Here is a 14,446-nt window from a genome sequence, read left to right as displayed (position 1 = left end):
GCCCTTTTAAGCAGATGGTCAAATCTGGCTTAACCCCTGGTGATGAAGAGCTCTCCTGAGTAAGTCTTTCCTACTTGCCAACCACTTCATAATTCAGGAAAGTGGCCTCTTCCATGCAGTCCTGGGTCGGAGTCCTTGACTGCCGGCCTCAGGCTCCCTCTCCCCCAAACAGGGAAGAGCCTCAGTACCTTGTTCTTCCTGGCAAATGTGCCCCCTGCAGGTCCTGAGCTCTAGAAGTTGGGGCTCAATGCACACATGCTAAAGAATGTATACAAATCAAAGTGGAGGCCCCTAGTTTTTTTTCCCCCACAAGAAAAAAACATTTAGGGTCAGTGATTCCTCAGAAGCACATCCTGTTGCAGTTGTGGTCACACCTGCCGTGGCTCCAACTTGTTCTTCCTTCTCTGCCAAAAGTGTGTGTGTGCGTGTGGTGTGGTGTGTATGGTGTGTGTGAGTGGTGTGTGTGAGTGGTGTGTGTGAGTGGTATGCGTATGGGGTGTGGTGTGTGTGTATAAGTAGTGTGTGTATAGTGGAATGTGTGAGTGGTGTGTGTATGGTGTGTATGAGTGGTCTGTGTGTGGTGTGTGGTGTGTGTGTGGTGTGTGAGTGATGTATATGAGTGGTATGGTGTATGTATGAGTGGTGTGTATGTGGTATGTATGAGTGGTGTGTGTGTATGGGATGTGTATGGTGTGTGTGGGATGTGTGTGGTGTGTGTGGTGTGTGTGGGATGTGTGGGGGGTGTGTCGTATGGTGTGTTTGTGGCATGTATGGTTGGTGTGTGTATGTGTGGTATATATGTGGTATATGTGTGGTGTGTGTGTGGTGTGTGTGTGGTGTGTGTGTGGTATGTATGTGGTGTGTGGTGTGTGTGTGGGATGTGTATGGGGAGGTATGTGTATGGAGTGTTGTGTGGTGTTTGTGGTGTGTATGAGTGCTGTGTGTGTGGTGTATGTATGGTATGTGTGCATGAGTGGTGTGTGTGTGTGTATGAGTGGTATGTGTGTGGTATGTGTGGTGTGTGTGGTGTGTGGGGGTGTCAAATGTGTGAGGTGTGTGTGTGGGGGGTGTCATGTGCTGTGTATGTGTGGTGTGTGTGTGGTGTGTGCAGGTGACAGGTGAGCTAGCGCTTCCTGACAGGAGGCCATGAGGTCTAACCAACTGTTGCTGTGCCAACCTGCAGCTTGGGGCTGACCAGCATCTCTGCCTTGTCTTCTGCTGGCACTCGGGTGGGGGTGAGTTGTGTGTTTGGTGGGGCTCTGACCTTCTCCTCTCACAGTGGTGCAGGCATCAGCAAGAGGGGCAGGTGGATCAATGCCTCCATCCTTCTGCCTTTGGCCCAGGCCCTATGCCAGGAGCACAGCCCAAGAACTGCTGAGAAGCAGTTTATTGATTTTACAAAATCAAATTCGCTGTCTACCACACCCCTTTGGGGAGTTTCACTACATAACCCACCTTAGGGAAACCAAGAAAGCCCTGGAGGTAACTGGCTGGTCCCAAACTCGCTTAAGTATGACACCTCCCCACATACTGGAAGTCCCAGAGGCTGTGTTCTGAATTCAGATGCTCAGGATCATGGGCTGGGCCAGGTTTGTTCTCCTTATTTTACTGGCTTTCTGAGAGATGGGCATGTGTGTGTGTATGTGTGTGTGTGTATGTATAAAATGGGAGACAATTTCAAAACCATACAAAAAAGACCCACACACAGAGAGCCCACGCCATTTAGCTATGATTTTACTGAGGAGTGTCAGCATTGTTTCAAATGCTATTAAAACACTTAATCCTGGGCCTCTCTGCTGGCTCAAGGAGTTAAGTCAGCACTGAAGCTATCCTCAGCCACTGCAGCACGAGTTTGATCCCCAACCAGGGAGCAACCCACATGGCACAGCATATCTCTCCTGTCTCACCTGCTGCTTCCCTCAGCAGTGGATTTCATCAATCTGCCTGTCCTGCTCCCCACTCTGCCTCTGGTGAATCCTCTCATCTCCCCCAACCTGTCCCGCATCTCTGGCCTGTGCCCCAGTTCTTGTATGCCTAAATAAATAAATCTTTAAAAAATAAAAAACAGAGAAAGGGAAAGGTGTACCTCCAGAGGTGGCTGCAGCCACCAAGCCAGTGTCCTCTGGCTGGCCTGTCGGCAGCCCCCATCTGTCCGGCTCCATTGCTTGTCAGTTGCAGGGGCCTCTCCAGCGTGGAAATGGGGCTCTGCCCCTTCCCAGGTCAGCGCTCTGTTCTCCCCTGCCCCCACCACAGCCTCCAGAGCGTGTGCCTTCTGCTCCTATTTTAAACAACTCTGTAATGTGTGGCATTTGGTCTCTCCCGAACGTATCACACAAAGACCCTGCCTCCGCCTTGGTTGAAAAGCTGAAGTTGACATGGGAAGAGAGTAAGCGCAGACCACTTCAACCCTGACCCGCGGCACCCCCAAGGCACAGCGGCCACAACATCTTCCCCCACAGCAAACACTCAAGGCAAGTTTCTGAGTGGAAGATGGACGGGTCCCAGGGCCTGTTGGGAGTTAGTTAACGGTCTGTGTGTCAGTCTCCTCAGGCTGAGCCCTTTCTGATGCAAGAAGATTAACAGGTGTCCTCTGAACCCCACCACAGAGTCTGGGAATCTAACCTTGTGAGATTTTTTCTCAGGGCACCCCCAACCTGAAGCCCTTCATTCCAGCTCATGTTACTTGAGGGGATGCTTCGCTTACACACCACACAGACTCATCCACGCTCACATCCCCCATTCCCTTCAGGAATTGCGGCTTCAGAGGGAGGTTAATTTGGCTTGACGTGGCGGCTCCATTCAGGCTGCAGATTTTCCCACTTGACAAGCTAATCCCCTGTCTCATCAGATAACCCTCTGGCAGGTTTAAGCAAAGAGAGAGATGCTGGCGGAGCCTCTCATGCTCCAGGAGACGTCCAGACTTCTTGACCAGGCCCCAGCCTTCTGGAATTCTTAGCACAAATAAACAAAAATCCCTGGTTGCCTGAGTTCTTTTGTGAGCAGGCATGGTCTGGGACACAGAGGGAAAGAGTCCAGTTGAGATTTCATCTCCCAGAGCCTCCTTGAGGTGCTCACAGAGAGTAAGGCAGTGTCCCCAGCGGCAGGGAGGGACCCACTCAGATAATTCACCAAACTCTGACAATAGCTTTGCCTCTTGGTTTTCACATGCTTTAGGCACTAGTTAGTTTCCATTTTTCTTACCCAAAACTGTTCCTTGATAAAGAATTTAGAGGGATATAGAAGCAATTATGTCAGCCCCTTCATCATTCAAGTTGAGACTTCCAGGGTCAAACCCTCACATCTTGTCAATCACATCACACAGAACCAGAGACATGTCAGTCACAGACAAAAGACACCAGGCGATGCTATTTTCTCTTCATTTTGTGTGCAACGTAAGTGAAGCCTCTAGGTTGCCTTTTAAAACAAAGAAACTTCTTGACACCAATAAATCACCTGTAGAAAATGCCAGATGTTTATTATCAGAATTCTGGGAAGAGATGTAATTTCTCTTTTCAGTATTTCAAACACTGGTATCTAAGCTTACTTTGGACTAGCTAATAGCCACAAATCATTTTCACTGGGTTTTTCAAATTCAAATAAAAGGTAAGTTCTAAATAAAAAGACTTAGGCCCACATTCAAATTGGAAGTTAGAATTTATTTGCTATTATACTTTTCTGAACAAAAGCAGCTGAAAGAATTTTCTTCCTTCTTATTTTCTTATAACAAACACTGTCAGATATATATTTTTAAACAAAGCAAAACATGACAGAATTACAGTTGAGAAGGCTGATTTCACAAGGGTGTTCATCACCATCCACTTAAAATAACAAAACAGATTTGCTGCAGCAAACGGTGCCATCCAACTTTTCAGCATTAGGACTTCTCACTTCTTCATGGACTAGGCACCTTTTTCCTTAACATGATTTCTTCATTTTGCTTCTCTCCAGTTTCTTTGACTTAAAGCCATGGCCCAGGGAAGACACCGTGAGGTTTAGAGACCCTGTTAATTTTTCAAGTCGCAAAGCAACGCACTAAGCCAGCTATGTCTGTGGTCACCTGGCTGCCAGATCAAAGAGGCCTTGGTTCCTCCTGAAACCAAAGAGCAGAGCCCGACCTGTCCTTCCACCAGCCCATGGTAGGTGCTGGCAAACAGGAGATTAGCATTTAATAGTGTTGTTATAGGCAAAGCATTTCCTTGAACAAAAATCACCCTGACTTGGTGTTCGGAGGGAACACTGCATGTCTCAGCCAAAGCTGCCTTTCTTGGGGAAAGATGCTCGAGTCCTTCCAGCCACCTCCCAGTTCACTTTCTTACTGTTACGTACATGCTGTGATCTAAATTTCTTAACTGAAAATAAGAGGGGAAAAAATGAGGACAGAGAAGCAGGGAGTAAACAAACCATTTTGCCATTAAGTTTTCTCCTGGGGGCTCTGAAGAAGTTTCTGGTGGTTTCCACTCCTGTTTCAACCACACTGTGCTTCAGGAGAGGTGATTTGCATGACTAGAGGGGAAGCCAGAGAGGCTATAAACGTAAATCAAGCTTCCAAAGTCCCAGGGCTGGGACAGCTTCTGGCCGGCTCCATTGGTGACCATTCCACATAATTTACATGTTAGCTCCAAGAGTCCCATGGCCATTGTCCTGGGTGCAGAGACCATTCGTAGTAAGTGAAATCTGGCCCACAGCTGGTGGGCTGTGCAGACATGCGAATGTCTTCTGGGAAACTGATAAAAGTATATTCTAGCGATGTTTTCTGGATTCCAGGGACTATGGCAACAGGCAGGAAAGGAACAGGGCACGCTATCTTGATGTCTGTTGGGCTGGGTCGTAGAAAAATAGGTATTTTCCAGTGGGATTTTTTGGTGGCTGAGAACAGTGGGGCGGTTTGGGGGCACCTCCCTCAGTCTTTCAGGGAGTGGTAGGCTTTGGCAGTCCTGGTGTTGACAAAATCTGTCTTCTTAAACTGAGCCTTTGGAGTAAGCAAACAGAAACAAGAAAGGTAACATTTCACCAGAGAAACATACAGTTAGTGACAGCACACCAGTGTGAGCCAACCAGGCCAGCACCCCGGCCCTGCCCGCGACAGCCCAGTGTGTCCTTACCTTCTTGAAGGCGTTGTGCAGCTCTGTGTGTGTCCACAGAGAGTACAGGAGCACGGAGGCGGCCTTGCTGGCCTTGCTGGTGGCGTAGCTGGAAAGGAGGAGAGATTATCTGAGCTGAGTTGGAAGGTCTAAGGCTCCTGCCAGCACCCTGTGTGGACAGGCTGCATAAGTCAGCGCTCCTGGGGCTCTCTGTTAAGATTGTTTCTAAAGCTTCTTCATGCTTTCCTTCTGAGCAAATGGAAAACGGGCTCCTGTTACGAATTTAAGTCATCCCAGAGTTTGACTCTGTGCAGAGGCCCAGGTGACCCGCGTTTGTGGCCGTCCTGAATGCCCTCCTTCCGGCTGGGGGCCTGTTTCTTAGGCCTTTGTCCTACATCACCTGGATTAGCACACGTTTGAAATTTTTCTTTTAAGAAAAAAAAGCAAAGATCATGCATCATGCTTGGGGAAATAAGTCAGGAAAAAAATAATTGGATGGTCACTTATAGGAGGAATATAGGGGAACCGAACAAAAAGTTGGGGGAAGAAAAAGACAAAACTTGCAAGTAATCCATAGATCTGAGGCCTACAGGGGACAGGAGAACACAAGGGACTATGGTGATGGTCACAGGTGATGTGGTGGTGGGTGATTTATGGGGACTACACCTAGGGAGAAGTCAAATATCGCACAAAAGTGATATAAGAAAATGAAAAGGTTCCATCAATAAAAATTAAAACTCCCTGGTGACGCAGCGGGTTAAAGCACAGCACTAAGAAGCTCCATCCGCTTCCGCATGAGTTTGATTCCCGCCTGCCCCGGAGGTGACCACATGACGTGGCAGACCTCTCCTGACCCCCCCACTGCTCCCCTCAGCAGTGTACTTCGTCGATCTGCCTGTTCTGCTCCCCACTCTGTCTCTGGTGAATCCTCTCATCGTCCCTGCACCTCTAGCCTGTACCCTAGTTCTGTATGCACAAATAAATAAATCTTAAAAAAAAATTATTAAATACAGCAGTATGCAGATGCACCAAGCAGAGAGAAGCAGAGCTGCATGGAGAAACACACTTTGGGCTCCCCGATGAGCTAACATCCTCCCAGTCTCTCCGGAGAGTAAGTCAAGTCATGTGACCTTGTGGTCCATATTTATTATGTCATACACAGAAAACCTCATGATGGTTTCATTGTCCCTTTTCTTCCTCCCCCACAGAATGTCTCATTAAAATCATATCTCTTGGGGCTTCCCTGGTGGTACAAAGGCTTAAGTCTCAGCACTATGAAGCTATCTCAGCCACTAGAGCACAAGTTTGATCCTGGCCAGGGAGCTGACCCACGTGGCACAGCAGACCTCTCCTGACCTGCCCACTGCTCCCCTCAGCAGTGGATTTCAGTGGATCTGCCTGTTCTGCTCCCTACTGTGTCTCTGGTGAGTCCTCTCACCACCCTACACCACTGGTCTGTACCCCACTTTTTGTATGCATAAGTAAATAAATCTTCCAAAAAATCTTATTTCTCGTTTTGGGTTTCCTTGAGAGGATTTATTAAAAATGGGTTTTTCAATGATTTTCTTTTTAACATTTGTACTCATAGACTTACTTTAAAATTTTTTTTGATGTTGCATCATAATTTAGGTGTGTCAACTATAGTCACTGAACCCCAACATAGTAACTCCCTTTTCAATGATCTGAGAAATCCACAAAATTGAGGGGTCTCAAGGCCACAAGGTTCTATGCTTGCACAAGGCCGTTCACAAGCTGGTTGTTGGACTCTGGGAACTCAGGTGGGCAGAGGCCACACTGCAATGCTGCTTCCCAGGCAGCCCGACATCAGGGCGGCCTGTGACCCTCAAGCAGGAAAGCTCAGCAGCCACAGGGGCAGAGGCTCCTTGCGGACTCTGCTGGGAGCTGTCTCGGAGGACCCATTCAGCAGCATGGGTCCTCCCTATGCCCCACCTGGCACTGCTGCTCCCCACTAAGCAAGTGGGGAGCCTGGTGTCAGGCAGACCTGTGCAGAAGCTGGGTCTGCAGAGGTGGTTCATTCTCCCACAAAGACTGAGAGGCCGCTTCCGCTGGCCTGGGAAGTTGGGGCTGCTCCTGGGCAGGTGACTGAGGTCGGCAGTTCCAGGATGTGACTTCCTGCCCTGGTTGCTGCCGGGAGGGGCTGCAGGCCATGAGGTCAGAAGGGGAAGGTGGGCCTTCACCCTGGGGCCCCTGAGGCTGAGCACCTGAGTGATGCAGGTATGCAGGGACCACCTCTCCATCAGAGCTGGCTTCACTGCAGCACTTTTTTATTTTGCTGTTTACAAAAGCCACTTGTCTTTGACAAGCCAAACAATTCAGTCAAGTAAAAAGAGAGGAATTTTCATGTCCTTTCGGGCCCCATCCTAAACAGTAGGAGTTACTTGGTTATAGAGGCTTCTGTCTTCTTTCATGCACCCCGACCCCCGGCTTTTTTTCTTTTTTAATTATTTTTCACTATTTTTATTGTAATGAGGAAAATGTGAAGGCCCTCAGAAATAGGGGCGAGGGGTGACCTAGTTGTGCAACCACCCCAGGCCAGGGTGGTTCATCTTCAGTTCTCACAAATGAAGGTATTTTCGGAGCCTTCAGTAGATTGTCACAGGCCTTTAATGCTGAGCCGGGGACAGACCAGCTTCCTCTCTCTCAGTATTTCTCTGGCTGGCTCCTGTCTGTCCTAGCAGTCTCGTCTGAGTGACGCACCCGCTTAGCCCCGCCTCCAGGCTCAGGTGTGCACTTACACTCACGCACACACCCCCACATTCCAGGCGCCCACAAGCAGGCACATGTGCCAGCACCCACGTTAATGGGATGGAGGCCGCAGGTGAGAGCCACAGTGACTAACGGCCTGATTAATTCATTTACCTCACACCTCGCAGGAGGTGAGAGGTGAGGGAGGAGTTGGAGAAGTGCTAGGCTGGCTCCTACTTCCCACAGGGTCAGCCTGCTGCTCAGAGCCACCAGGGGGTGCCGGAGCCCCTTAGACTTGGGGTGGAGAAGGACCCCCTGTGCACAGTCTTCCCCTCCCCCAGCCCACATGCAGCTGCCCTCACTTTCCAGCAGGGGCGGGAAGGATAATGGCATTGCCCGGTGGGCTGTGGGGTTTCGGGGCATTGGTTCAGAAAGGAGAGGGCAGTGGTGGCCTGGAGCACCCCCCACTGCCTGACTGCCCAGCTTTCTGCCCACCAGACCCCCAAGGACCACATGACCAGGTGATTCACACCAAGCACAGGAGGTGGGACCAGGCAGGTGTGCGGTGCCTACCTGTCTCCGGCACTGATAGCCATGATCTTCTGCAGGCCCCCCGTGTTCAGGAGGTCCCTCGCGTTCTGGTAGCTGTTCTGGATGATGTTGGCCAGGGTGTAGCAGGCGGAGGCTGTGGTCTCGATGAGCAGCTCTGTCCGTGGGGCGGTGTCAGGGATAATGGAAACCAAGTCAGGCAGTGTCTCCTTGGCTGCAAGAGCAAAGAAAAGGCCACTTGATCCAAAAGATCATTTCTTGACCTTAAGATCGCCATACATTTTTGGATAAAGGACATTTGTTAAAGAAACACAAAGGGTTAACAAACATGGAAAGCTCTCTAAGAAGTGGTTTTTTAAATTTTTAAAAATTATAATAGTTTATTTTTACATCATTTTGTGCCTTTTTCCATCTCAGTTGTAATCCCTGTGGGCTTCCCATCACCAGTTCACCCTGTGCCGTCACCACAGTCCAGTGCACTCCTCACCCCCATTTTTGATTCCATTCCCACTCCACCCCCGTAAAATGTTTCTGGTATATAGCTGTTCATTATTACTATGTTTCCCCCTGGTCCTTTATACTCCTGCTATGAGTGAAACCATCTGGTATTTTTCTTTTTCTTTCTGGCTTATTTCACTAAGCATGGTCCCTTCCAGCTCCATTAAGACACTGTTTTTAAAGAGGTTTTTAAGCATGTGGTGGTTGAATCTGAAGGGTTAATTTTAACATGAATTAACAGTTGATGCAATCTTTCAGCTTGACTTAAAACAACAAAATTAGGTTTGTAAGGTGACTTTTTCATTCTGTGAGTTTTGAAATCTAGCCCTAGACTTCCGGAGTTGAGAGATTTCTTAGCAGGGAATAGGTGCTGAAGAGAATAGGGAGCGGGCTAGCCGCTGGAACTAAATTTGATATAAAGCTTTTTACCCACTGTCAGTGCTACTACTAACAGTTAAGTTTTTTCAAGTTTTGTCTTTTTGTTTAAACACACAAAGTATTTCACGCATCTGGGATTCTGTGCCCTGTGAAAGGCTCACTTGGACGCAGGCCAGGAGTGAACTCTCACAAGCTGAAGGTTGTCAGTACGGAGCTGACCCCTGCGTGGCTGTCAGGGCATCTCCACGCCAGCCTGCCCGAAGGGGCCCTTAGACACATCCAGATCTGCTTTTACAGGACCAAAGCCTGGCCTGGGTTTGTGCCACACTCCCTTTTTGTTCTTGGGAGAGTAGATGCCTCGTGGGCAAGTGTCTGAACAGGAGCTCGAGCTTATTGAATGTCTGCAACAGTTTGTCAAGAAAGTTTAGTCCTTTTTAACCAGAAATAAAATATAACAGATTTTTAAAAGGATGATATTCTGTATTTAGCAGTTAGAAATCTTCTGGAAAGCAATTTGACAGAAAGCGATTCTTGACAGAAATGTCAAGGATTTTAAAGATTTTTATTTTAATATCCTTTGACTCAGTAATCCAACTTCTGGAAAGTCATCCTAAAAACATCACTTTGAAAATGCAAGAAGCTTTGAAGAGCTCTTTATTAGACAGTGTCACTTATCAATGGAAAAATATAAAAGTTTAAATATTCCACACAGGGCCTCTGTGGAGGTGCAAGGGATTAAGTCTCAGCACTATCAAGCTATCAGCAGCCACTGCAGCCTGAGTTTGATCTCCAGCCTGGCAGCGGACCCATATGGCAAGTAGACCTCTCCTGTCTCGCCTGCTGCTCCCTTGAACAGTGTTCAATCCACCTGGTCTGCTCCCCACTCTGTCTCTGGTGAATCCTTTCATCCCTGCCGCACCTCTGGCCTGTATCCTAGCGCCTATATGCATAAATAAAGAAAATAAATCTCAAATAAATATTCCAATAGGAGTAGAATTGAAAAGAATATTACACAGTAAAAAATATTACACAGCCCAAAACCTATGACCTGCTCCTATGACCATGGGCCTGGAAAATACATTCATGCTGGATAGGTAAAAGAGAATCTTGCAAGTTTTCTTTCTTTTAAGATTTTTTTTATTTGTGAATACTGAACTGGGGTACAGGCCAGAGGTGCAGGGGCAGGGAGAGGATTCACCAGAGTCAGAGTGGGGAGCGGAACAGGCAGATTGATGAAGTACACTGCTGAGAGGAGCAGCGAGCAGATCAGGAGAGGTCTGCTGCGCCAGGTGGGTCACCTCCCGGCCCAGGGATTGAACTTGCACCAAAGTGCCTGCAGCCAGCTTTGCAGTGCTGTGCTTTAACCCGTTGCGCCACCAGGGAGGGCCTAGATCTTGCACGTTTTCCGTGACTGTGAGGCTGGGGAGATTCCCTACTGGTTTGAGCACAAGGGAGGACATCCCCTCATCTCTTTCTGTCTCTTGAAACCCCTCAATCAAATGGTTTGACCCTAAATAATAAATAGGACCTTAGGACCTTGGATATAAAATTAAAAGCCCTGCCCTGACCATGGAACCAAGACACCTGTCTGTAAACAACTGTAACAACAAATGGGAACCGAGACACCAGAAACGCATCCCACTATTTTCTGGTGCTTGCATACATTATCTGTTGTCTGATCCTGATAGGAGGTGATTATAGCCTCCCCTGCTGAGCACCATCATGCAGCTAGGTGCCAAGACAAAGGGTGACAGTCAGGGCATGGTGCGTGGGAGCCTACAGGGTGCAGACCCAGTCCTCTGCATGGCCTGGCATCCCTCACCAGGCCAAGTCACTGGTCTTCCTTTTAAGTTTCTTTCTATAAATCTGATGACTTCATTCCAGGTTAGCACCTGGAAAAGATTTTAGCCAGTCCTAGAGATCTCTCACGAGAGATCCAAAGCACATATTTCAACCCGATTCTCTTATACCTGTCTATTCATACTTCAAATCGAAGCAGATTGTTTTAGTCAAATTAATGTTGCCATGAAGCCAATCTGGAATGAACAGCTTTAGTTTGCTGCAGCCTCTTATTTTCTACCTGTCTGATCACAGAAGAGAAAAGGGTTTGTCAGTGGAGTCATCTCGTGTGAGGGCTCTACCACCTGTCACTCAGAGAGCTGCGCCTGAGCCCAGGTCACTCATGCTAGAGATACAGTCTCATTAGAGCAGCTGTTTTCGATATGAAGTCATGTGGGGAAAGAAGAGCCCAAGGCCAGGCTTCTGGTAGCTTCCCAGACAAGTTCCAGGCTCTGCTGCTTGCCTGAAGCCATGCTGCTGGCTGTCTTGGGTAAGGAGCTCACATCTCTGTGCAAGTTCCTAACTAATCTAATCTATTAAAAACAGTTTATCATTTCAGTTGTCACGAAGGACTAATTTATGGGCATTCCGAAGCATGAGGAATTTTCATATCTTCCTTTTGTCATTTCTGACTAGATCACAAACGCGATCAGATGTTCACAGGGATAATGCAAATGAATGACACGAGAGAATCATCTGATGTGGTGGTCTTTCGAGAGTGGATCAGTATCTTCTTTTCCAATTAATATTGACTCAAAATGGGGCAAAGAGGCTTCCCCGTATTGACCCTCAATGCCACCGTCTATGAGGAATCTGCTAAATGCAGTGACAGTTTCTTGTCTGTTTTGGCCAATAATGGCCACGTGTCTGAAAGACTAGTTACTGCTTCTGTACCATCCACAAGAGCAGTATTGGGGTGTCCGTGTTCAGGGCACACGTCACGGCTGGACTCACCGATCTCGTTCTGCAGGGCAAGGTTCCGGGACAGGTTCCGCAGCAGGGAGACAGCAGCCTTCCTCACCACTGGGTCACCCACGTGCAGCATCTTCCGGGCATGCTGCAGGCCATTCTCCTTCTGGACCACTGTCTGGGACACTGCCGTGGGCATCTGTGTGGTGAGGACCAGGCCCTAAGTGCCCCCACACTGTGATATCCCCTGGAGAAGCTTCCCAAGAGGTGTGTGAGCCAGAGCTAAATGGAGGTACTCTCTAAATTCCCACTAGGTTTCTACTTAATTATTGGGTACAAGCAGCCCATTCAGTGTCTTAAGTTATGATGCTGGGTAAAATTTGTAGGGGAAACATTTTGCTTTTCACAAAGATATCAAATTAAGTGTTCTCAAAGTGTTTTTGAAGCCTAAAAACTAATTCAATGACTCTGACCTTTTAGTACAGATGTTTAATCTGTTTCTTTCTTTCTTTCTTTCTTTCTTTTTTTAAAGATTTATTTATTTGTGCATACAGAATTGGGGTACAGGCCAGAGTGCAGGGGTGGTGACAGGATTCACCAGATATAGGGTGGGGAGCAGAACAGGTGACTGATGAAGTACACTGCTGAGGGGAGCAGCGGGAGGGTCAGGAGAGGTCTGCCAGGCCATGTGGGTCACCTCTGGGGCAGGTGGGGATCGAACTCATGCTAAAGTGGCTTTAGCTTCTTAATGCTGTGCTTTAAACTGCTGTGCCACGCACAGTTTAACTTTTGATATTTTTCTTTTAAGTTGGCAGAGAGTTAACAGAGGGCTTGTGTAGTTTGGGAAAGGTTTTGGGAAACCTAACATGGAAAAGAAAGGTTAAGAGAATAATGTGGCTTGGTCAGAGTTCCCTGGCAGTTCCCTTTGTCTTCCTCTTTGAGCACAGATATTTTGCAGGGAGCTGTAACATTGTATTAGTTACAGATGTAGATACAAGGATTTGGTTTATGTATAAATGTGTGTATGTACAGATACATATCTGTGGTGAAATGGTTACCATAGTAAGTTTAGTTAGTATCCATCACCATACCTAGTTATAATTTTATACATTTTATTTTGTCAAGATTTTTAAGATTTGCTGTGGCCAACTTTCAGATACACAGTAACTACAGTTACTATATAGCACATCTCTGGGGCTCTTAGTGTACTTATACTTTTAATTTATACTGGACTTAGAGAGTTTGTTAAATGGGGAAATTTTTTTTATCAATTTCACCCCCTTACTGTATTTATTATGAGAATATACATTGTGTCTGAACTGATGAAGTTTATAGTCACATTGATTTATAAGCAGTTAAGGGGAAATTTAGGACTAATTTATCAGGTAGCTATTCAGTTCACCTTAGGTCTCTGCCATTCAAGGCACAAATTCATCAGTTGCTTCTCTCTGTCTCAGTTATGAACAGCAGGGTGATGATATAACAGCTGGATATTTTCTGGAACTCAATGGAACTCAATGGAATTCAATGTTCTATTTTCGGGAATGCAATCTTCTATTTTCAATTTTCTGGAATTTAACATTCCATTTTACTGGAGGGCTCCTTTCAGAAATGACAAAACCAAGGATTTTTACCACACCATCTCAGCATAAGAAAAGTAGGAAAAGTCATAATTGTCAGGAATGTATAGTCAAGTGACAATTTTAACACACAGCACCTCAGGCCTTAAGCGAATAAAGGGTCCTTGTGTCACTGTCTCAGCAATACCCACTCAAGACCAGCTCTGATGACCTCAGGATGGAGACAGGTCAGGCGCTGTGTCAGCTGCCTGCTTACAGCAGGACAGCCAAGAGGACCTCACCACTGCTCGGCCTTGGTGGACGTGGAACTTCTCAAGAACTTGGATGCCTGTTTGCCCAGTGGGAAGATTGCGGAGCACAGGGGTCCTGCCTCTGGTCTCCATCACCACATAGTGCCCGGGGGGTGGGGAGGCCGCCTGCGATGTCGGAAGTGCTGTCAGACACTGGTTTAACAAGTGAAGGGCTCTATGAAATAACTGCGTGTTCAGAACTTCAACGGCACCTCTCCAGGCTGCTTGGATTCCGAGATAGGCCTTAATGGGGACATGCTTAAAGGGGTGTTAGCCCATCGTGGGCCACAGGCAAAGCACAGAGCTGACACTAAGACGTGCACACACGCACAGTTTAACTTTTGATATTTTTCTTTTAAGTTGGCAGAGAGTTAACAGAGGGCTTGTGTAGTTTGGGAAAGGTTTTGGGAAACCTAACATGGAAAAGAAAGGCTAAGAGGAGTCATCTCGTGTGAGGGCTCTACCACCTGTCACTCAGAGAGCTGCGCCTGAGCCCAGGTCACTCATGCTAGAGATACAGCCTCATTAGAGCAGCTGTTTTCGATATGAAGTCATGTGGGGAAAGAAGAGCCCAAGGCCAGGCTTCTGGTAGCTTCCCAGACAAGTTCCAGGCTCT

At 47.5% G+C, this 14,446-nt stretch overlaps 1 protein-coding gene across 1 annotated transcript in view; it reads right to left on the bottom strand.

The window, feature by feature from the left end:
- Nucleotides 1–3,653: 3,653 nt before the first annotated feature.
- The window catches only part of PKP2 (plakophilin 2), a 61,032-nt gene continuing 50,239 nt past the window's right edge, over nucleotides 3,654–14,446 (bottom strand). The window contains exons 11-14 of the mRNA XM_012735151.1: nucleotides 12,006–12,159; nucleotides 8,361–8,550; nucleotides 5,103–5,190; nucleotides 3,654–4,969 (exon numbers count right to left, since the gene is read on the bottom strand). Coding sequence (XP_012590605.1) covers nucleotides 4,901–4,969; nucleotides 5,103–5,190; nucleotides 8,361–8,550; nucleotides 12,006–12,159 — 501 coding nt within the window. The 3' untranslated portion in view covers nucleotides 3,654–4,900. The remainder of the gene's footprint in view (nucleotides 4,970–5,102; nucleotides 5,191–8,360; nucleotides 8,551–12,005; nucleotides 12,160–14,446) is intronic.

Source organism: Condylura cristata, unplaced genomic scaffold (assembly GCF_000260355.1).
Source record: "Condylura cristata isolate star-nosed mole 26May11 unplaced genomic scaffold, ConCri1.0 scaffold00004, whole genome shotgun sequence".
In the NCBI taxonomy this organism is placed as follows: domain Eukaryota; kingdom Metazoa; phylum Chordata; class Mammalia; order Eulipotyphla; family Talpidae; genus Condylura; species Condylura cristata.
The sequence above is the reverse complement of the archived record's forward strand: the minus strand, read 5'-3'. Positions and strand labels throughout refer to the sequence as shown.